This window comes from Mirounga leonina, unplaced genomic scaffold (assembly GCF_011800145.1).
Source record: "Mirounga leonina isolate KUSES-001 unplaced genomic scaffold, KU_Mleo_1.0 Mir_201, whole genome shotgun sequence".
Taxonomy (NCBI): domain Eukaryota; kingdom Metazoa; phylum Chordata; class Mammalia; order Carnivora; family Phocidae; genus Mirounga; species Mirounga leonina.
In genome coordinates, this window is record NW_023270504.1 from 25,553,560 (window position 1) to 25,575,823 (window position 22,264).

A 22,264-nucleotide genomic window follows, 5' to 3' on the forward strand; every position below is an offset into this window, starting at 1 on the left:
TGCCTTCTTTAATACCCATCACCAAGCTAACCCATCCTCCCGCCCCCCTCCCCTCTAGAACCCTCAGTTTGTTTTTCAGAGTACATCGTCTCTCATGGTTTGTCTCCCCCAGTTGAAGGCTTTTTTACAGGGAGGCGATATGATCAGATTCTTGCTTCAGAAACATCACTCTGGCTCCAGTGTGGAGAGTGAATTAGAGGTGGACAAGAGTAAGGTTGCCAGGTAAAATACAGGATGTCTAGTTAAACGGAAATTTCAGATAAACGATGAATACTTTTTTAGTCTAAGTGTGTCCCAAATACTGCATGGGACCGTACTTACGCTAAAAAATGGTTCACTGTTTATCTGAAATTCAAGTTTAACTGGACATCTTGAATTTTTATTTGGTAAACTTGGTAACTCTAAGCAGAAGATATGGGAAACCAGTTACTGTAGTAGTTGAAGGCTTTCCAGACTAGGAAAGCAGAGGTGGACGTGGAGAGAAGTAGACAAAGAAGAAGTACCCTGGTGGGTCCAAGTCTGTCATTCCAAGGCATCTGGAAGACAGAGTCCATCAGCTTCCCTCCTGTCCTGAAACTTCAATTTCCACGCACATGCCATTGACAGACACATGGTGATGGGTATAATGAGCCCACTGTAGCCTCAGTGCAGGGCATGTGCCTGGTCAGCACCTGCCCTCTGAGATGACCTGTGAGATGTGTTCTGGGAACCCGTGAGGGGGTCGGTCGTCTTTCTGCCCCCCGTCCCTCAAGGCCCGAGGATTCCTGAGGGGTGAACACTTTGCATTACAGTGACCAATGTGTGTGAAGGAGAGGTTTGGCAGGATGGTCAAGAACTTAATGACAATACAGGCATTATTGTAAGTTGCACACTGTCCCCCACGATAACTCATGCGTTAGCAAATGAAGCGGTAGGGTAGAGCTGTCAAGAACACAGGCTTTGCCAGGGGGCTCAGATGCCCTGGCAGTGCAGTTCCTAGCTGGTTTACACTGTGTGCTGCAGAAACCGGGCCATTTACACCCTTCTTCAGTGCAGCTTGAACTTTTCTACCTTTTTGTTTGCCTAGAGTGTCTTTTCCTGCATCTCCTCCAGCCTTATTCATTCAAACTATTTATAAGGTAACGTTAATAAAGAGGTATGATCAAACAAGATAAAGCATGTATAGAAAATAAAATAAATGCCTGTCTCTAGGGAAATGACTCAACCCATTAACATTCACGTCTGCTGTGTAATATTACACATTCGTTAAGGTGGTTGTATGTGAACTGACCTGGAAAGGTCATATATGATATATAGCATATGCTATATTGCTATATTGCTAAGTGAAACAGGCAAATGGTAGAACAATACAGGAAATATGATCATAGTTGTGTTTAGAAAAGAATGTGTGTGGAAAGTGGGATGAAACATGCTTCAATTTGTTAGTAGAGATTTCCTCTGGAAACGAGGGTGGGATTGGGTTGGAAGTAGAAGGAACTGGTCATACTTAGTTAACATACTTTTGTGGTTTTGGTTTGTTTGTTTACTAGAATGGTGTTAATTTTGGAGTTGAAATAAAATCAAAATGCATCAAAAATTTTGCTAGAATAAATAAACCATGGTTATGTTTCAGTTGTTAGATTGGGGATGTTCTTCCCCTCCCCCAACTTACTATATTATTAAAGAACAAAATGATAACAAAAGAAAGTTACCTTTCTGTGAAAGCCCAACAGAAATGCTACTCCCTGGATGAAACATTTATCTGATTCATCAACTGGATGCCCTGTCTCCTTTTTTTTTGAACCCCTAAATACTTTGTGTGACTTTTGTGGCATTTATCTCTGTCTATCTTGTATTTCATACCTGTTTTACTGCCTCTCTAGATTTAAGCCCCTGGAGGGATATCGTGATAGAGAAGAAAATCGGCTTTCAAGCTAGAAGAACTGGCTGTTGGCTCTTGTTCTGGTCTCCTTTTGCAGCATGACAAATTAGCCCACACTTAGTAGCTGAGAACACAAGTCACTTTTTTCTTTCTCATGAGTTTTTGGTCAGAAATTTGAACAGAGCTGGGCTGGGGGATTCTTCTGTTCCATGGGGTATCGAGTTGGGTCACTTGGTGGAATTTAGCTGGGGGTTGAGCTGGACAGGAGGGTCCAAGAAGACTTCCCTCATAGGCCTGATGCATGGACGGGCAGCTGAAAGGCCTGGCTCAGCCTAAGTCCTTTGTCTTTCTGACTCCTCTGACTTCCCCATTGTCTTCCTCCTAGAGGCACTGGGCTTCCAGAGACCAAGGCAGACCAAAGCAGAACTGCCCACCTTCTAAAGGATGTAGCTGGCATAGTGTCCCTTCTCTGTACTGGTTAAGCAGCTACAGAGCCCACTCAGATTTAAGGGGGTGGGAACAGAACAGCACCTCTTAAGAGGAAAATCTGTATATAAAATTTGTGGCCATCTTTAATCCATCACGGCTTTGCTATGAGAAGTACAGCCTCCATATCTCAATGACTACATCTATAAACGAGGAAGACCGAGAGCTACAGTGTCTACAAAAGCACCCTGTGCATTATGAAAAGCTGTATGTACTGTAAATGTCAATAATTATCTTGGTACTAACTCTATGCCTTACTCAAGGCAGGTCCTCCTTAGTTTTAATACTTTGAAGGCAGACTCATTTACCAGATATTTCCTAGGAGGAACACACAAAGAAAGGGATGTGGGTGATCATATAGGGGCATGGCATAGCTGTGGAGTGCAGACTTTGATTTGGTTGACATGAGTTAGATCCACACTGTCACTCAGTTACTATCTGTGTGACCTTTCTTGATGGCATCACACCTTTCTGAGCCTTAATTTACTCATCGTAGCATGAGAGTAGTAGTGCTTGCTTAGCTGGTTTGCTGTGTGCATTGGAGCTAATTTGTGTAGAGCACTTAGTGTGGCGACTCACATAGTAGGTCTTCTGTCTCTCTTCAGATGAGGTAATGAAGTCATGTAGTGAATTTGGCCTCCTCACTTGTTTCCCTGCACCGGTTACCTCCATTCAGAGGACTGAGAGGGGGTCCAGAGCCCACGCCCTTGTGAAAGCAGTGGCAGGGGGAGGGCGGGAAGGGCTCTGCTTGCTTCTGCCAGTCTCCTCCTCTTTCCAGAGTGTCCCCCACTGGGGGTTCGGTGCCCTGTGCTGCTGTGGTTGTGAGTGAGTCACTCTTCTCTCCATTGGATGTGGCCTCCTTTTTTAGGCCTGTGGCTTTGCCTTCCCTAGATGTACGAGATCAAATCAGAAGGCAGCATTGCAAAGAAGTTCAACCAACTTCTGCAGACACTGAGCTCGCCCCTGAAACCCAGAGTTCCAGAGCACAGTAACAACAAGATGAAAAACCTCTCCTACCCGTTCTCCAGGGAGAAAATGTACCTGTGAGTATGGGCGCTGTGGGGGTAGGGATGTGGGCGGGGACGGGAGGGGAAGTCAAACAGCTCCCACAGTGAGAGCCCCAGGGCCTGGGAGATAGGGGAGGGGGCATGCTGTCACAGCCAAGAGTTCCTTGGATCTGCTTCCTGAATCCCCTTCCCTAAGTGACACTATCCCAAAGACCTCCCCCAGATTTGCCCAGTGGCTTGTAGGGACACCTGCCATTTCAGTCCTTTGGCACGATGGATGGCGAATCATGGAGCACGCAGCCATAAACCTTGGGACTCTATGAGAAGATGGTCGGATACCGGTTTCCCTGCCCAGTTCCTAGTCTAATAGGGCTTCAACATATTGTAATCATCCAGAGAGAAGGAGGATAAAGCTTTGGGAGTTTTGTGTTCCCAGCTGCCTCCTCGTGTACTCTCCTCAGATGCCAATGGCAGGTCCAGGTTGTTCCGTGTACCTCTGACTGGCTGGCTGTAGTCCAGAGGTTTCCATGACCTCCTCTTTGGGTTTGATTAATTTGCTAGAGAGGCTCTCAGAACTCAGAAAACCAGTTTACTCACTAGATTTCTGATTTATTACAAAGGATACAAAGCAACAGCCTGGTGAAGAGATGCAGAAAGGGAGGTTCTGAATGAAGGTGCTTGTGTCCTTGTGGAATGTGGGGCCCAGCATGGTGGCACATGGGAATGTTCTGGTTCCCCAACCTGGAAACTCTCCAAATCCTTTCTTTTGGGTTTTTATAGAGGCTTCGTTACATAGGCTTGGTTGATTAAATCATGGGCCATTGGAGATTGATTCAACCTCCAGCCCCTGTCCTCTCCCCAGAAATCAGGGGTGGGGCTGAAAGTTCCAACCTTCTATTCTTGGTTGGTTCTCCTGGCAACCAGCTGCTCCTCTCTCCATCTTTAGGAGATTTCCAAAAGTCACCTCCCTGACGTAAGCCCAGTTGTGGTGGAAAGGGGCTTGTGATGCATAACAAGACACCCATCTCACCTTTGTGGCTCTGAAGCGATTTCAGGAACTGAGGGCAGGAGACCAAATATTATGACAAAAGATGCTCCCATTGCTCTTGTTGCTCAGGAAATTCCAAGGGTTTGGGGAGCTGTGAGTTAGGAGCCTGGGATGAAGACCAAAAGATGTATTTATTGTAAGTCACAATATCACCTCCCCTCACGAGGTGGCCATTCAGATAGAACTGTCTGTCTCTTAGAGGAAGCTAAGGCCTGGGGGCTGTTCGAGCTTTCAGAATTACTGGGTTAAGAAAAATGATGATAGCATGAAGTGGCTGAACTGGGACTGGCACGTTGACCCCCTGGCCTGCTGTTCTTTTTGTGCTCTGTGCTTCTTCCATGCTTCCCCTTCCCTGGGCCTGCCTTCATGCCAGTGCTGGTATCTGAGCTGCCCCGTGCATGCGTCTCCCATTCATTTGGTGTCTGGCACCCTTCAAATCCAGTTCCTAAACACCTCCATCTGGAAGAATCTTCTGTTCTTCCTACCCCAAAGATGCTCTCCATCCTCTGAGTTTTCCTAGCAGTGGTCTAGGGACTACCATGCTCTGCTCTTCATCTGTTGCTAGGAGACACCCCCCCTCCATGTGATTGGGCTCCAGGGAGGGGAAGGGGGGCTGGGGGCATGTTCCAGGCATCCGAGGGCTCAGGGCCAGGAGCACAGTCAGCTCTAGGCAAGTGTTCTTTTTAGTGAAAGGTCACAGTTTGAAGTTTAGAACAGACACAGGCCTTGCATAATTAAGAGTTTGGTAGCTAATTGATGGGACAATAGTGACAACATTAAATGAAAGTTTGAAAAACAGAGAGTTGGGTGCCTGGGTGGCTCAGTCGTTAAGCGTCTGCCTTCAGCTTGGGTCATGATCCCAGGGTCCTGGGATCGAGCCCCGCATCGGGCTCCCTGCTCAGCGGGAAGCCTGCTTCTCCCTCTCCCACTCTCCCTGCTTGTGTTTCCTCTCTCGCTGTCTCTCTCTGTCAAATAAATAAAATCCTAAAAAAAAAAAAAAAAAAGAAAAACAGAGAGTTACCATCCCAGCACCTGGAAACTTTACTCTTTTGGGTAGTGGTTGTATATATATATATATATATATTTAAGATTTTTATTTATTTGACAGAGAGAGACACAGCGAGAGAGGGAACACAAGCAGGGGGAGTGGGAGAGGGAGAAGCAGGCTTCCCGCTGAGCAGGGAGCCCGATGCGGGGCTCGATTCCAGGACTCTGGGATCATGACCTGAGCTGAAGGCAGACGCTTAATGACTGAGCCACCCAGGCGCCCCTGGGTGGTGGTTATATTTTTTACTGTCTTTGTTCATGCATAGGAATCCTTTCTACATACTTTTATGTGTAAAACTTCTCATAGTATAATATTTTGCATCACAGTCTAGAATTTCCTATTTATGAATTTCTCCTAATGATAATTTTGAGTGACTACATGATCATCCTTTCTATCGATCTTGGAATTACAGTTTATGTCCATAATCCTTATTATAAGTGACTTTGTAATGAACATTTTTATGTATGGAGCTTCTTTCTTCTATTGAACTTATATTTCCTAGGATACATTTCTGTGATAAGCTTTCAGAATTACTGGGTTAAGAAAAATGATGAACACTGTGTGCTTGAGCATGTGCGAGTATGTGCGTCTTACACATCTTGCTGTGTTGCCTTCTGAAGATTTGCTCTGGTCCTGGGGTGACAGTGGTCTCAGGACCAAGGTCATGAAATGAGTCGACCTTCTGTTTTCTTGGTGTCTCCAGGTACAACATCCAGGACAAGGATACCTTCTTTGATAATGCTACCCGTAGCCGCATTGTAAGTATGCAGGTCAACAGGGGGTGGCAGGCTGTGGAAGTGAGGGGAAGGCTGAGTACCCAGTGTGGCAGGCATTCTCCTGCTTTCCCTGCTACCTCCTGGTGCCATTTGCTTGGGGTTGCCTAGCAACTGAGAGGCATGTACAGGAGCTCCTCCATCTTCCTTGCAAAAGGCATAGCAAATAACTGCCCTCACTCACAGGTTGAGAGAAGTGCCTTCTCTTTAGGATTATCCACCTAGGCCCATCTTGGAATCGCAAAAACAGGAAATGTGACAGCTGGTGGGGGATTTCAGCTAATCAGGCAATCCCCCCACCCTTGCTTTACAGTTGGGGAAACTGAGACTCTGAGAAGCAATGGATTAAAAAACATTTATACAGATCATTAGTGTCTGAATGAGGACCCATTGCTGGGCTACCCATTTCCCCTCAGAGGAGTCTTGTGCATCTGTATCCCAGGGAATGCTGGAACTAGCCAGTTTGTCCAAGAATAAAATTACCAGCCCATTCAGTAGAAAGCCAAAATTCATGACTAGCTGTTCTACTATTTTTTTTTTTTTTGGCCTTTTGAAATCAAGGTTTTGAATTTTGCAGGATGATTGATTCTAATGAAAAATCTGTATATGGCCTGTGCCCTGTGGCCTCTCTCCCTTCACTGATCCCTTTATTCTCTCTCTGCCTAGAGAGCACTTAGCCTGAGGACAGAGGAGAAAAAGGGCGGTCCAGAGAATGCTGCACACTTACTCATGCCACAGTGGGAACATGGCAGTGTGTTTCCATTGATTCCTAGGGAAGAACTTAAGTTTCCACAGAGGAGGGGTGATGGTTAAGTATCTAGAAGGACTTCCAAGTCGGTACGGTGATAAGAAGAATAAGGGACAGGTGATTAGAGGAAGCTACAGAACATTTGCAGGGTGCATTGAAAACATGGCCTTCACTCTTTGCTTGTAGGTTGGGCAAGGAAACACCTCAGGTCCCTTAGGCTTGTGTTTAGGAAGGTTTAAAATGGGCACATCATTTCTTTTATGACCCTATGGAAAAAGGCATCAACTTCCCATTTTATTTGGTTGATGCTATTACAAGCCGTTTAAATCTCCCTGTAGCTTGGGTCTCATGTCTATGGGAGAGTTACAGGGTGTTGTGGGGATTACCAAATAATTGGAAAGTACTTGTAAAATAGTACAATACCATATAAACGCTGTTCTTAATTATTATTGCTGTTGAATTACTGCACAGTATTATAAGTGAATTAAATGTTCTTGGGCCCCATACTGCTGGAAGTTATTTATTTCCCACTCCCTCTAGGTCTGTGGCTGGAAGATCAGAGTGTGAATGATGATGGAGGAACACACTTCTCTCATTTAGCTCTTGTTCTGGAAGCTTCTCCCTTTCTCCAGTCCACCCCACCTAGTGAGAAGGGGGAGAAAAGAGCCTTAGAATTTTGTCTTGGTGTCTACTCTGCCCTGGACTTCTGTTTGAGGACCATGTTCACATCTGTAAACATCATCCCCATGCCCCTTCCTTGTGGGTGTCTAAGCACCCCAGCTATTTGTCCCAGAGCAGACTGCCTTGCTGGGCATCTCTTTATAGCCTGGCGCAGGCTTGGGACCCATTGGAGGGCACTAGTGGGCCAGCAGATTTACCTGTGTCCCTGTTTCCTCTGCAGGGAGGACTCAGCAGCCCTCCCTCGCAGGTGAGAGAGAGTCCCTTGCAAGCCCCACGTCCAGGGCTTTGTCGGCTGGTTTAGGCATGCAGCGGCCATTGAGCTGGCAGCCTGCCCTGTGCCCCGTAAGTGCTCCAAGCTGCGGAGTCTTGAGGAAGTGTCTGACTGGGGAGACAAGATGAGGACTCAGGGAAAAACTAGAGAAATAATACTAACAATGAGTAAGATGTAGGTGGCCCTTTTTTAGTTTACAAAGCACATTCATGGTTTCTTGAAATAGCTCTGTGAGTCAGCTCCATTACAGAGAAGGCCACGGACCATCAGGGTCCACGGAGAGCTTGCTCAGGACCCCTTGGCTAGGAGCCAGCACTGGAAGCCCATTAGGTGGCCTCCTTGTCCTGTGCTTTCCCCAGCGTGACACGTCTCAGGGCTGGTGGAAAGGACAGTCTCCTCTTCCCCTTCCCGGACAGTCTGGCCCAGGCACTTCCTCCCTAGCCCTCCAGAGGCATGTGGGTCTGGGCTCCCTGCTGTGTTTTCCTTACCTCCTGTAACTGCAGTCAATGTATAGCCTTTCTTTACTTTTTCAGGGTGGGGCGAAGGGGGGAGTGTGTGTGAGGGGCTTAGATGCTTTGTTTCCTCAAAGCACTCAAGTTTGAATGGGTTTGACAGGCCGGGCACGAGCTTGGCACATGCTTGGCTTCCCCCTCCCTGGAAGCGGGTCCAGCTGCCTGGTCCACCACCCGCCCCCTCGTGTGGTGACACACGTGGTCACAGTGCTCACAACCCTGCTGTTGTCCGTTTTAGGTGCACGAGATCCTGAAGCGCACAGCTTGTTCTCGAGCCAACAACACCATGGGTAAGGACCCCCTCCCCTTCCCCCGGGCCTGGTGGTGCTGATGGGCTGCCCAGGGGGCCAGAGCTGTCCTTTCAGCGGCTCCCTGTGGGGGGCAGTGTCGGGCAGCAGAGAACAAAACAAACAAATGCCCCCCACAGAGGAGGGGAGGCTGCTTTCACTCAGGGCCAGAAGTCCTGCTTGCTCTCCAGGAGCAGGGCCCCATCTCTTGGGGGCGGGTACTCCTCATGTTGTGGTAACTTCTCCCAGACCTTCATCCCTGTCTCCACGGTCTCTGAAAGTTTTTAATAATCACCCAAATGTGGCGGGTGTTGTTTATTTATTTATTTCCTTTTTAAGAAAAAAGGCACCTCAGAGGCCCTTTAGTGCAGGCTCCTCCTTTATGTGTGAAGGAGCTGGCCTCCCACCGGGCGAGTGACTTGTCCAAGGCCACACATTAGTCCGAACGTGCAGCTCCCGAGTTCAGCATTCTTGTCACGGCAATGTGGCTGAATCTGTTCCCCTGGCGGTTTGTTTTTGAAATTTGAGGATATTAGTCTTTGCAGCAGGAATGTCAGCATTTGGGGGCCCAGAGGGCAGGCCGACTGATGTTGGTGGACTTTGCAGAAGACACACATAATGGCTGAGGTAAACATGGGAGCTTATAAGCACAAGCATGTGGCCTTTCCACAGGAATCAGTCCATAGGCTGAGCGCTTTCCAAAGGTGCTGCCATCACTCAGAAAGGCTTTTGAAACCTTTGAGAGAAATTCCTTCAGAATACACTCTGGGGAGGCAAATCTTTGGCTTTTGAGGCAGCTTTGAGTTACAAAGAGTCCAAAGTCATTGAGAGGCAAGTCTAGTGAATTATGTAGTCACTCAAGCCAAAGAATAATAATAGTGCTAATGATCATAATGGCTAATATTGGAGAGTTTTGGTGGGGGGACTCATAAGCTGCCTCACTACTAAGAGAATGGTACTGAAGTAGGAAGCAGAACGGGTTTTATATGGTGATAGTGCTTTTAGTGTAGCAGAGAACTTCTCAAGGGGGCAATATATGTATGACTGTTTGCTTTCATCTTGCTACAGAATTACAGGTAACACTCCAATTTTTAAAAGTCAAGTCTTCTATGTGATGTTATTTGTCTGGACCATGGTACTGATGAGGTTAGGACATGAATGAGGTAGGTAATTAGTTAGCCCAGCTCGATTCCATGAAACAGACTGACGCCCTCCCTTAGAGCAGCCATTTGTCCTTCGTTACAAGGACAACGAGAGGAGTCAAGAGATCTTAGAAGGTGTTTTGTATTTTCTCATGGCTTCTCTCAGAATTCTTGAATTTGCCTCACTTCTTGACCAGTTCACTCCTCAGTTCCATTAATCTGCCTTTTATCATGTCACATCATCCCCAATTGGACCAAACCTGCTCCCTCAGATGTCATAGGTGACTTTCCATATTTCGTTGCCTTTTTCTTAGTCTTCATCTTTCTTAACCTCCTACATCTTCCAAACCTTCTTTACCAACCTCCAACTTCTGAGAGTTGCTATCCAGGAAGGTACTACTGCTCTACTAATCTGTTGCCGATCTGTTTCTGCCTCATGGACCAGACTTTCTTTGGTTCTTTTTCCTTCTAGATTTTAGATGTTTTCTTCTCCATATTCCCATGGCCTCCTTACTTTCTTTCTGTACAGATGACTAGCAACCATGTATTCCTTTTTTTTTTTAAAGATTTATTTATTTATTTGAGAGAGAGAGAGAGAGTATGAGAGAGTGTGCATGGTGGGGGAGGGGCAGGGAGAGGGACAGAGAGAATCTTGCTGCTGGCTCGATCCCATGACTCTGAGATCATGACCTGAGCCGAAGCCAAGAGTGGAACACTTAACTGACTGAGCCACCCAGGCACCCCTGGCAACCATGTATTTCTATTTTCCCCCCTTCTCACCAGTTCCAGCCCAACATTTCCATCTGCCAGATGGATACCTCCATGAGATAGATGTTCATCAGAACCTTAAAATCAATATATCAAGTGTCGATTTCTACTTAATTCCCTCTTTCCCACTTCTCTTCCTGTTGACCTGACCACCGTCTTCTTTTTTGCTCACACAGTTCCCTTCACCTGAATGTCCTCCCCCCAGTTCCCCGTGCCCCTCCCCAGACCAGACATGGCTGTCTCACAGGTTCTCCCAATGCCCTCTCCTTGGCTCTCCCACCAAACTCAGTCTCTTTCTTGCTGATTGCTATGTCCATGGCTTAGACTTCCAAACAGTCCTTAAGGCGTGTCTGAATCATCTTTGATACCCCAGTGCACCTAGCTGTCTGCCTTGCACATTCTACTCCATCAGTTTGGTTCAGTGAATTAATTAAATATGCCTAGCCTGTTAGCCCATAGCCGTTGCTGATAATTGTGTCCATGGACAAGTGGCTTAACTTCTCTGCAACTTAGTTTCCTTTGATGTCAAGTGGGGATAATAACATCTATCTTGCAGAGTTTTTGAGAAGATTAAGTACAGAACTGTTAGTTTGTTTTGTAAATTGGAAGATCCTTAAAAACTGAAGTTTATTTTCAGAGACAGTCTCTGGGTTGTTGAAAGGCCATTAGGGACCCTCTGCTTTAACACTGAAGCTTTTTTTTTTTTTCCTCTGAGGATCTGAGTTTTTTGGTGATGTCTCAAATCAAACATCTTAAGAATTTTATTGCTGTTGAGTAGCTTTCAAAAATTTCTTCCTTTTTTTGACATTCAGAAAACATTTATTGAGCACCTTCTATGTATCAAATGATGTTATAGAAACAGAGATGCCAAGAAGAATTTGACCTAATTTCTAGCCTTGAGGGACTCTTAGTCTTGCCATGCAGACAGACATGTAAACAAATAATTATGATATAATCTGCTAGGTACAACTACAGAGACATGTCCAGAGTGCAGAGGGAGCACAGAGGTGGAAGTAATTAACTTCTGTGTGTGTGTCCAAGTATCAAGATAAATGATCTAATATTCACTTTGTAGCTCAGGGGAAAGTTGGCATGTCAGTAATTCTACAAATGGGGACAGAGAGGACACATGACTTGTCCAAGGTCACATACTGAATCACTGTCAGAATTGGGTCTAGAACTTGGGTTTTTTTGCTTCAAATCCTATTTCCACTCCCTTCGGGATGCTGTGAAGTAGGGGTGGAATTAGGTTGAGTCTTGAATGTTACTACAGAAGCAATAGTGATCTGGCCACCAATTTATAGGCTCTTGAATTGTAAGGGAGAGCCTGCCTTCTTTTGACATATATTGAACCTGAGGTCCTAAACACCAAGGTAGGATCTTGGCAGGGACCTTGGCAGGGAAACATGGGGAAATGAGCTCAAGTTCTGTCTCCATTAAATTCAGTTAGATTTTAGTAGGCTGTGTTGTGTCCATTAGTCTCAGTTTTCCTGCACTTATAAAATGATGAAAAAAATGAAGGAAAACTGAGGCTAACACATCATAAAGCCTCTTCCTTAGTGACATTCTAATTTAAGTTAAACCTTAAGTATGCAACTCACTGTACAATAAATTTTAAAACCCTGTTGTTGATTTTTGTGCTTTAAGCATGGGCATCATATAAATCAAGTGATGAATGATTTTTTTCTCTAGATTCTCAGAGCTAAATATCTGACTACACACTTGACATCTTCATGCAGATGCTCTGAAAGAACCTCAACCACAATGTAAACAAAAAATACAGATTTCCTTTTGGGGGGACAGCCCAGCTCCCATCCATGTACCCAAATTTCAGTGAACTCTGGTTCTTAATTTCTCAAACTAAAAACTAGAACGAAGTGCTGTTGGGTTGGTCTTGTGAACATGTGTGAAATAGGTACAATTTGACTGTTTACAGCCATTATCCTGCTCTACATCAACTGCATTTTGTTTTTTAACCGAATTTACTATCCCAACCACTAAGAGGTCTTCTTAGCCCCAGTTTTGTCCATTTTTAACCCATTCCATAGCATACAGCCTGTATGAGCTTTTTAAAATGCAAATCTGATCATTTCACTGGTCTGCCTGAAATGGTAAAATAGATCCACATTTCGCTTAGATAAAATCCAAATCCCTTAATAGTTACATATTGTTATGGACTTGATGTTTGTGTCTCTCCCCCCCGCCCCCCAGATCCATACGTTGAAGCCCTAACCCCTACCCAAAAGTCTGTTAGTTCAACAGTAGCTGCCAATGAATTACTGGGTTTGTAACAATGGACATATGACTGAAATTCTCTGATTCCCAGTGGAAGAGAACCCCGAGTCTGATTTTCAAGTTGTTTGTCTTCTGTCTAGGAAAGTCAAGCTCCCCCTAAGCTCTTTGGCCAATGTACCATCTTACTTAGAAGATCAGAAAAACTGAGGAATATAATGACACTCAGAGGCCTCAAGATAACGTGGCCCTTTGAGCCATGGGGTAAATTTTGATTTTATTGCCCTTCTCTCTGGTTTTATAGAGAAACACAAATGGCTAGAATTGACTTAGATTCCTCCAGAGGATTGTTGCCTCATAAAAAGAAGAGAAAAAGGGAGAACAGTTCTTGGCATTGTTTTCTAAGGTATTTTTGTTGATCCTTCAGCTCGGGAATTACCTTTAATATGGTCATTACTGTGTCCAGTTTACAAAGCTTTATTCCCTTTGCCAGTGTACCCAGTTACTAAGGGAATTTTAGAAGATAGCGAAAATAAGAAAGATTAGAATTGAAGATGGAAAATATACGAAAGATAATAATAATTCGGAAACACTCTCATTTATTCAGTATTATCACTTTTTTTCATTGTGGAAAATACATTTATTTGAGTGCCTACTTTTGCAAAGCATGAAGCTATATACAACTTGCATGTGTGGAATTATTTATATTCCCATCTTGTTCCACAAAATTTCTGAGGTGGCTTACAAGAAAAACAATAAAACAGCATAATATAAATAAATTAAGAAATAAAAACCAGGAAAAACACAAATTAAAATAGAATGTCAAAACTAGGGGAAAAATAGAATACAAATATTCAAACCATAAGGCCCTGTAGTTCCTGCAGTTGGACTGCAAATTTGACCTTGAACCAAAGTGAAAGGGGAATATGATTTAGTGGTTTCGCTCTTGATGTCCTCAGCAGTGTTTTTTTGTACAGAAATTTTTCTGAAATCTCTTGTACTAGTCTCTGCTTTCTTATATAGGATAGATCAAGGTACATTCTCTGTACAGAACCATATGTAACCTTTTTTGGATGATTCAGTATCATGACTAAGAACAAGTTTTTAAAATGTGTCCTTAAGAATCATCCAAGTATTGTTAGGGTTGTTTGCCCCACACTCTCTGATATCTTGAATTTTTGACTCTGGTAACCTCCCTCTCTGAATTCTGCTCTTTCAGTTTTACTTTGCTGTCTGGGAGACAGAAGAACAAGCTTATGAGAATTTGGGGTAAAGACAGAGAGAAAATGCATTCAGGGAGGGTCTGCAGGATTCTGCTGTGGTTACGGTCCGCAACATTAGGGAATGGGTTTTGTGAGATCTAGGTACTTTTTCTTTCTTTTGGGCTCTCTGTTGTGAGAACTTAGATAAGCAGATAAGTGATCTCTGAACACATAAGGTATTACTGTAACCAGATTAATAAGGACCCCTTGCACGAGTGCACTTCTACACTAATTTCTCATGTGATCCTCGAAACCACCATGCAGAGTAGGGTCAGCAGAGGTTAACCAATTTCAGGGTGGAGAGATGAATAGGTTGCCCAAGATCAGAAATTTAGAGCCAGATTTAGAACCCAGGTGTCCTGGCTCTTCTTCAGTGCTCTTTAAATTAGTTGATAAAATAAGATAAATTAATAAATGGATGAGGTTTTCAGGGAAAGGTTTCTCAGAGAGGTGGAAGCTGAGGTCTTCCCTGTGTAACATCCATTCATTTATTCAGTGGGTATTTATTGAGCACCTACTATGCGTCATTCATATTCTAGAACTAAGGAATAGAGTAGTGAATCAGCCAGACACAACAGACAAAAATCCCCACTGTTACGTGGCTTACATATGAGGTAACATTTGAGGAGAAGAGGCAATAAGGTGCTGTGTGGCCAGAGAGATAGATGCAAGGAGAGCAAATAATACAGAAGACATGACAGGAGCCACTCCAGAGAATCAGGGTCTCAATGGGAACAAATGACACAATCAAAGTAGGATAATTTAAGGTGGGATTATGGAGAGACCATTTACAAAGGTGTGGACAGGGAGTTGGAAATGCCTGGAATGAGCAGCTGTAAAGCTGTTCCTAGCTCTAGATCCATGAGGTGAGAGAGAGGTTATTGGAACATGGATGGACAGAGCTAGGTAGAGGAGACCCATGGAGAGAAGCAGGTGGATGTTCAGGGAGGAGGTCAGGGGGTCCCATCTCCCTCTCAAAGGAAGATAGGCACATACCCAACAAGGCTAGAGAAGCAGGTGGCATTTTAGCTCTGGGATGAACAAATTGAGAACCATAGGTAAAGTGACATTCCCTCTCTGGGCCCATTTCTTTCTTCTCTTGTAACATAAAGAGGGACCCCTCAGTATGGTTGAAGCTTCTAATTCCAGCTCCAGCATTTCCCAGACTTGGATTCAGAGGAGCAACATGGTCTCCTTTCCCTAAGAGCTAGCTAGGCTCACAGAGGGGACTGGCTTTCCTATAAATTCATGGTGAGCAGGTCCCCAGGCCATAGCCAGGACTTGAGTTGCATAGTGTTTGTGGACCTCAAAGACCATGGGAATAGACAGTGGAAGGCAAGATGAGGATTCAGGACTGCTGGCCAGGGTGATTGGGAGCAAAGATTGCACTCCTACATTGCTCCTTTGCCAGTGGCCATGGGTGACATTGCTTAGGTGTGGTTGCACTCTGCCAGCATCCGAATCCCCCGGTGAGCCTCTGAAAGCCTCGGCTCTCCAGACCCCAAGCTGGCTTTGCTGAATCAGAATGTGCAGGGACAGGGCTCCAAGGGCTGCAGTTTTAACAAGCTATCCAGATGATTCTTAGGAAGTTTAAAGTTAGATAAAGATGACTATGGGCTGGCAGCCACCAGCTTCTTGACCTACTCACATCTGGGAATGGAAAGAATGGTGCAGCGTGCTCTGTCCTCTGGGGATTTGGCCATTGGCTTTCTGAAGTACCCAAAGATAACCAAGTCATCTCTGTGAAGAACTTAATTGTTGCTAGTACTTTTCTAACATTTGTCATATGGACATTTAGTGTTCAGTCCCTTTTTGTCCTAGCCAGCAGTAGGGCCTCTTGGATTTTCTGTCTCCCTTCCCCCCCACCCCCTTTGGTGGAAGGATGGGCAGGAGGAGAAAAGCAAGCATAAGAAGGCAAAGAAAGGGTTACTGACCATCAGAAAGTATGGGTGGATTGGAGTTTGGGGATGGTCTAACTTTTTTTTTTAATTAATTTTTTTAAATGTTATTTTATTTTATTATGTTATGTTAGTCACCATACAGTACATCATTAGTTTTTGATGTAGTGTTCATTGTTTTCATATAACACCCAGTGCTCCATGCAATATATACCCTCCTTAATACCTATCACCGGGCTAACCCATCCCCCCACCCCCACCCCAAAACCCGCACTTTGTTTCTCTGAGTCCATAGTCTCTCATGGTTCATCTCCCTTTCCGATTTCCCCCCCCTTCATTTTTCCCTTCCTTCTCCTAATGTCCTCCATGCTATTCCTTATGTTCCACAAATAAGTGAAACCATATGATACTTGACTTTCTCTGCTTGACTTACTTCACTTAGCATAATCTCTTCCAGTCCCATCCATGTTGATATAAAAGTTGGGTATTCATCCTTTCTGATGGCTGAGTAATATTCCATTGTATATATGGACCACATCTTCTTTATCCATTCATCTGTTGAAGGGCATCTTGGCTCTTTCCATGGTTTGGCTATTGCGGACATTGCTGCTATGAACGTTGGGGTGCATATGGCCCTTCTTTTCAGTACTTCTGTGTGTTTGGGGTAAATACCCAGTGGTACAATTGCTGGGTCATAGGGTAGCTCTATTTTTAAATTTTTGAGGCACCTCCACACTGTTTTCCAAAGTGGCTGTACCAACTTGCATTCCCACCAACAGTGTAAGAGGGTTCCCTTTCTCCACAACCTCTCCAACATTTGTTGTTTCTTTCCCTGTCCATTTTTGCCATTCTGTTTCTTTCCCTGTCCATTTTTGCTATTCTAAAGGTGGCATCTCAATGTGGTTTTAATTTGAATTTCCCTGATGACTAATGGTGATGAACATTTTTTCATGTGTCTGTTAGCCATTTGTATGTCTTCTTCAGAGAAGTGTCTTTTCATATCTTCTGCCTATTTTTTGACTTATTTGTTTTTTGGCTGTTGAGTTTGAGAAGTTCTTTATAGATCTTGGTTACCAGCCCTTTATCTGTAGTGTCATTTGCAAATATCTTCTCCCATTCTGTGGGTTGCCTCTTTGTTTTGTTGACTGTTTCCTTTGCTGTGCAGAAGCTTTTTATCTTGATGAAGTCCCAAACGTTCATATTCGCTTTTGTTTCACTTGCCTTTGGAGATGTATCTTGAAAGAAGTTGCTGTGGCCGATGTCAAAGAGGTTACTGCCTATGTTCTCCTCTAGGATTTTGATGGGTTCCTGTCTCACATTGAGGTCTTTCATCCATTTTGAGTTTATCTTTGTGTATGGTGTTAGAGGGGATGGTCTAACTTTTAATTGTGAGGGTTACTCATCCTTTCCCTCTTATTTACCCCTGGAAGTGAGGGATTATGGACTAATGCACACACAGTGTTCAGAGACCGGATATATTTGTGACTTTGGGTTCTGCATGGTGGTGGTAGCGTGTGAGCAATCTTGGCCCAGTGAAACTCAGCCTAGCTCCATGATGCCTCCTTAATCAACGTAATATAAGGTCAGCTGTCAGGGCCCTGCAAATTCACCCTATCCTGCAACGCCTTTCTAAAAATTGAAGCATAATTAACATTAACGTACAGTGTTATATTAGTTTCAGGTGTCCAACATCGTGATTCAATGATTCTATACATTGACCAGTGCTCACCACCATAAGTACATACAACATTATTGCAATATCATTGACTATATGCCTTTAAAGTGCACTTCACTGTGGAGAGAAACCCAAGCCCGCTTGACCATGTCAGAGGGAGAGAGACACCTTTTCTACTTCTTTCATATGGAAGTTATTGCTGCCTTTTCATGGACTGAAAATTACCGATTGATGGAACTACATTTTCATAGACACTTTGGTGTCAGAGCATTTCAACAAATGTATGCTTTGGGCATCTCTCCTTCCCACTCAGGAGACAATGTCTTAATTATTTTGACCGAAGCCAGACCGTGTTGTGTGTTGTAAACATCTGGTTTATCATTCATCCAGCTGAACTGGTTTATATTTTGTTAGAAGAAAAGGCTCAGGATTAAAGGCATTTAAGTAATTAAGCACACGTCAAGACAATTTGGTGATGGGTAAATATAGTCTCTGTTAAATGCACTGTCTGGGGCCTCTGGTTTAGATTTATGTCCGGCTGGAGCACGGGGATGAAAGCAGAGCGCTGGGCGGACTGGGCCCTGCTCTGAGGGGAATCAAAACCAAATGGGTTTTCAAGAGTTCACCACTCCTCTAAGTACCTGTCCCATGGGATAAAAGTTTCCTTTGAGTTTGGCCTGGAGGGAATAGAGCTGCAGTCCCTGTCACCCAGCAGCACTTGTAGATTTAATGAGGCTCTCTTTGGGAGGCCGACCATAAACTCTGCTTTGGTTGATCCTTTGTGTCCAGGAAACCAGAGATGCCTTGGAAGCTAAGGCCTCAGGTTTTGTGTTCTGAGTGTGTATTTTCAGGGACAGGCCCTGGCGCCTGAGCCCACCCTGCTCTGTTCCTTGACCCTGACCCTCTGGATGCCAAGGGACCGTGTTGCTAGACCTGGCCAGGTCAGGCTGTGTAGAGCTGTGGTTGGTGCTGGGCAGAGGAGAAGCATGAGCCTTTTTCCTTTAGGGATTATAGTTCTAAGAGCAAGAGGTTTGAAGAACCTAGTGACGTAAAGGGACTGTAGGGATCAGTGAGATAGTCCTCAGTGAGCTGTGCTGTGTTTGAGCCCAGGCCCTGCTTCTCTTTGTGTGGAGAGGAAAAGGACAATATCCTCTGTGCTTTCTCCTTCTTCCTGGCTCCCCTTCTGGGGGCAGTAGGATGAGAGGCTGGGTCTGTCTCACTCTCTCTCCCTGGGTCTAGAGCAGAGAGGAAAGACTAGATGTGATCCTGAAGAAGAAAGCTTTGCCATTATGGCCAGATGGATGGGGCACGATGGAACCAATTAGCTCATTTTTGCTGAAAAGAAAAGAAAAAATTCAGAATTTCAGTTTTCAAAGCAGAGACTTAAAAAAAAAAACCCGTTTGATTATTTTCATCTTCTTTCAAACTGATTTCCATGCTTGTTTGGGGGTATTGGTTTCTGAAGTCTGTGGGTGACCCAAGAGGCCAAAGCAATTCTCATTCTTGGGTGAAGTTGTGGATGAATAGTTATTTTCAACTTGCCTCCCCCTTCCCGGTTCCTCCTCCTTTTATGTGCTGTTCCCTCCCTCTACAGCAGCCGCTGATTGGGATCACCCATATGATGCCATCTGGAAAAGAGGGGGTACACAACCCTGGAGGACAGATGCACATTCCCTTAGAGCATTTTGGGGCTCTGTTTTTCTGGGTTGGGATAACTCAGGTTTGAGGACCTGAATTGTATTGGCCCCAAGACAAAGAACCATTGGTTGGGCTTCTTCTCTAGGAAACAGACTAATCAACCAGAGTTTAAAGGTTATTCATCAGCAGAGGTTGCCATAGAAAATTGGGGGAGTGAGGAAGACGGGTGCCTGTGATAAATGGGAAGAGATACTGCAATAAGTTTAGCCATGGGGCTGGTTGCTCTCATCAGCCATTATCTCTTCTGTGTTCCCAGCAGTGAACTAGGTGCCATGAGAGATACAGGTGAGGCGGAGGTGGGAATGGGTACCTTGTGAGCCTTCAGGGGACACACACAACAATGGGCAGATGACATCCTACAAGGGAGGCGAGCTCTTTTAGGCACGGGGTACTCAGGAAGCTTTATTTGAGATGGGAGGTAGGGTACACAGCTTTAGACCTCCAGTGATTTGAGATCCTTCTGAGGATTTGGCAGCAGGACCCATGAATTCAGGTTGTCAGCTTATTGCTGTCAGACACTTGGCTACTGTGCTCGGTGCCCAGCAAAGCCGAGAATTCCACACCTGTTTAACTTTCTCCATGCAGTTCGGGACCTGTCTTCAGGGTACACGCTGCTGCTGTGGCTACCGTGGGTGTGAGTGCAGGCATTGGGGCCGGGGGGGAGTAGTGCACAGGGTGTGGTCTAGTTTAGAGCTGGCACCGCCTGTGATGCTTCAGCCTCAATCTGCATCGACAGCCCTTTTGGAGCTTCGAGCCACCCCCACCCCCTCTCCTGACTCAGGACTCCTCCCCTTGATTATTGTAGGCTTCGCATTGCTGTGGTTATGGCTCTTGAACTGATTAATGACGCTCAAAGTGAAATTGTAGTCTTGTGAGTAAGACAGAGCTGCAGCTCGTTCAGCCCCTGGGCACCCTTCCCCCATCCACACTCCCTTTACCTACCCTCTGCTCCCCCCACCCCCCAAAGTTATTTCAGATGGTTTATGTTCATGCTAAGGAGGAAACTTAAAATCAGGAAAGGACTGGCCCCTCGGTGATGCTGCCGCTCTCAGCTCCCTGGAAGAGTGGTCACTTCTGAGAGCGCCCCCTGCTGTCTCCCGAGGGCCTCTGCTTCCACGTGGGGCCCATAGCTGGTCTTCTGGCATCCCGTGCCCTAGAAATGAGGCAAAGAGGGTCAGGCTTTGAGGAAGAGGAGGCCGTTGAGGAGAGAGGATTGTTTGAGAGCCTCTGCGGTCTCTGTATGTGGGTGGGGTATCGCTTGGGAAGGGGAGGTGGAAAATGTCTAGATTGTTAACCATCATTGTTGTTTATCCAGAGCCGTGCAAATGCAGATTACTTAGCATTAGTACATGATACGTGTTTCCTTCCAAAACCAATTTTCTTTCTTCTCATCTCACGACTGTCTACAGTCTCTCTGGAAAGAATGGTTCAGGGTAGAAAGCGTGTTTGAGACAAGGGAAATCACCGTGTTCCAGAGCTCACCCCTTCTCCTCCCTCTTCATGATTACATATGCATCCTTGCATGGTAGGGTCCTCAGTACTGGGGGTTGACGGGATATAATGTCTCCCATATGGGAGCCAGTGACCCAGGACAGACTATCCTGAGTCAGAACATACAGACCATTTTATAGTCTCTGAATAAAACTGAATGAAACGAGTAAACAACACTGCTTCTGTGCTGGGCAGAAAGTTCTCTGTTGTGACTATGCTGGAGTTATAGGGATAGAGTCATTTACTCATTTAGCATATATTTAGTAGGGTCTGCTATGTGCATGTGGTGTGAAATACTGTTGGGATTAAAACATGAATCTCTTGTGTGATTTTCAAACTTTGTGGCCTCAAGAACCCTTTGCACTTTTTTTTAAAGATTTTATTTATTTATTTGACAGAGAGACACAGTGAGAGAGGGGACACAAGCAGGCGGAGTGGGAGAGGGAGAAGCAGGCTTCCCGTGGAGCAGGGAGCCCGATGCGGGGCTCAATCCCAGGACCCTGGGATCATGACCTGAGCCGAAGGCAGATGCTCAATGACTGAGCCACCCAGGCGCCCCCACTTTGCACTTTTAAAAATTGTTGAGAATATCCAAAGGACTTTTGTTTAGGTGGGTTATCTCAGTCAGTATTTATTGTATTAGAAGTTAGCACTAAGAAAATTTTAAAGCACAAGGATACACAAGCACACATTCCATTAACTGTCGGGGGGATGATCCCGTCCCAGTCACAAAACCCCACTCTGTAGTCATGAGAGAATAGGAGGGAAGAAGCAAATAATGTCCTAGTGCTATATTATAAAATTAGTTTTGACCTTGTGAACCTCCTGAAGGGTCATGGGGATGCCCAGGGTTCCCCAGACCACATTTTGAGAACCGCTGCCCTGGGGCACCCTACCACAGGGAGCTAATGGTCCAGGCAGACCAGCCATGGGCAGGGATAAACACTGCTCTGGGAAGGAACAGGGAGGCGCCAGAGATGAGTTCCGATACTGTGCCGTGGGATGCTCTGACGTATAACCATGTGGATCCTAATGATAATAACTTGTAGTCATTCCTGGACTGTCACTGAACACAGGTAGTGTCACCTGATGGCCGCGGCGGTGGTGGTGGCAGAGAGTCTGCAGTGTTCGGGGGGGGGGGGGGGGGGATGGGGGGGCATGTGAGGTTTCAGAGAGCACATTTGATCCTGGAACATAACTTTGCATGTGGGAAACACAGATATTCTCATGCTAAGAACTGAAGCTCCACAGAAACTTCTAGATTGGGGGTGATGGAGGAGGAGCACACAGCGAACCTCAGCTGGGAGGTGGTGGGGGGTAACGTTTCCTGACAGAGGTGAAGTCGAGAAACCCCTGGCCTACGGTTACCTTTTCCA

The 22,264-nt window shown here is 45.3% G+C and overlaps 1 protein-coding gene across 1 annotated transcript in view; it reads left to right on the forward strand.

Annotated features, from left to right (window-relative positions):
- The window catches only part of ANO2 (anoctamin 2), a 361,482-nt gene that overhangs the window by 104,616 nt on the left and 234,602 nt on the right, over positions 1-22,264 (forward strand). Inside the window, exons 7-9 of the mRNA XM_035027854.1 lie at positions 3,239-3,390; positions 6,154-6,208; positions 8,674-8,725. Coding sequence (XP_034883745.1) covers positions 3,239-3,390; positions 6,154-6,208; positions 8,674-8,725 — 259 coding nt within the window. The remainder of the gene's footprint in view (positions 1-3,238; positions 3,391-6,153; positions 6,209-8,673; positions 8,726-22,264) is intronic.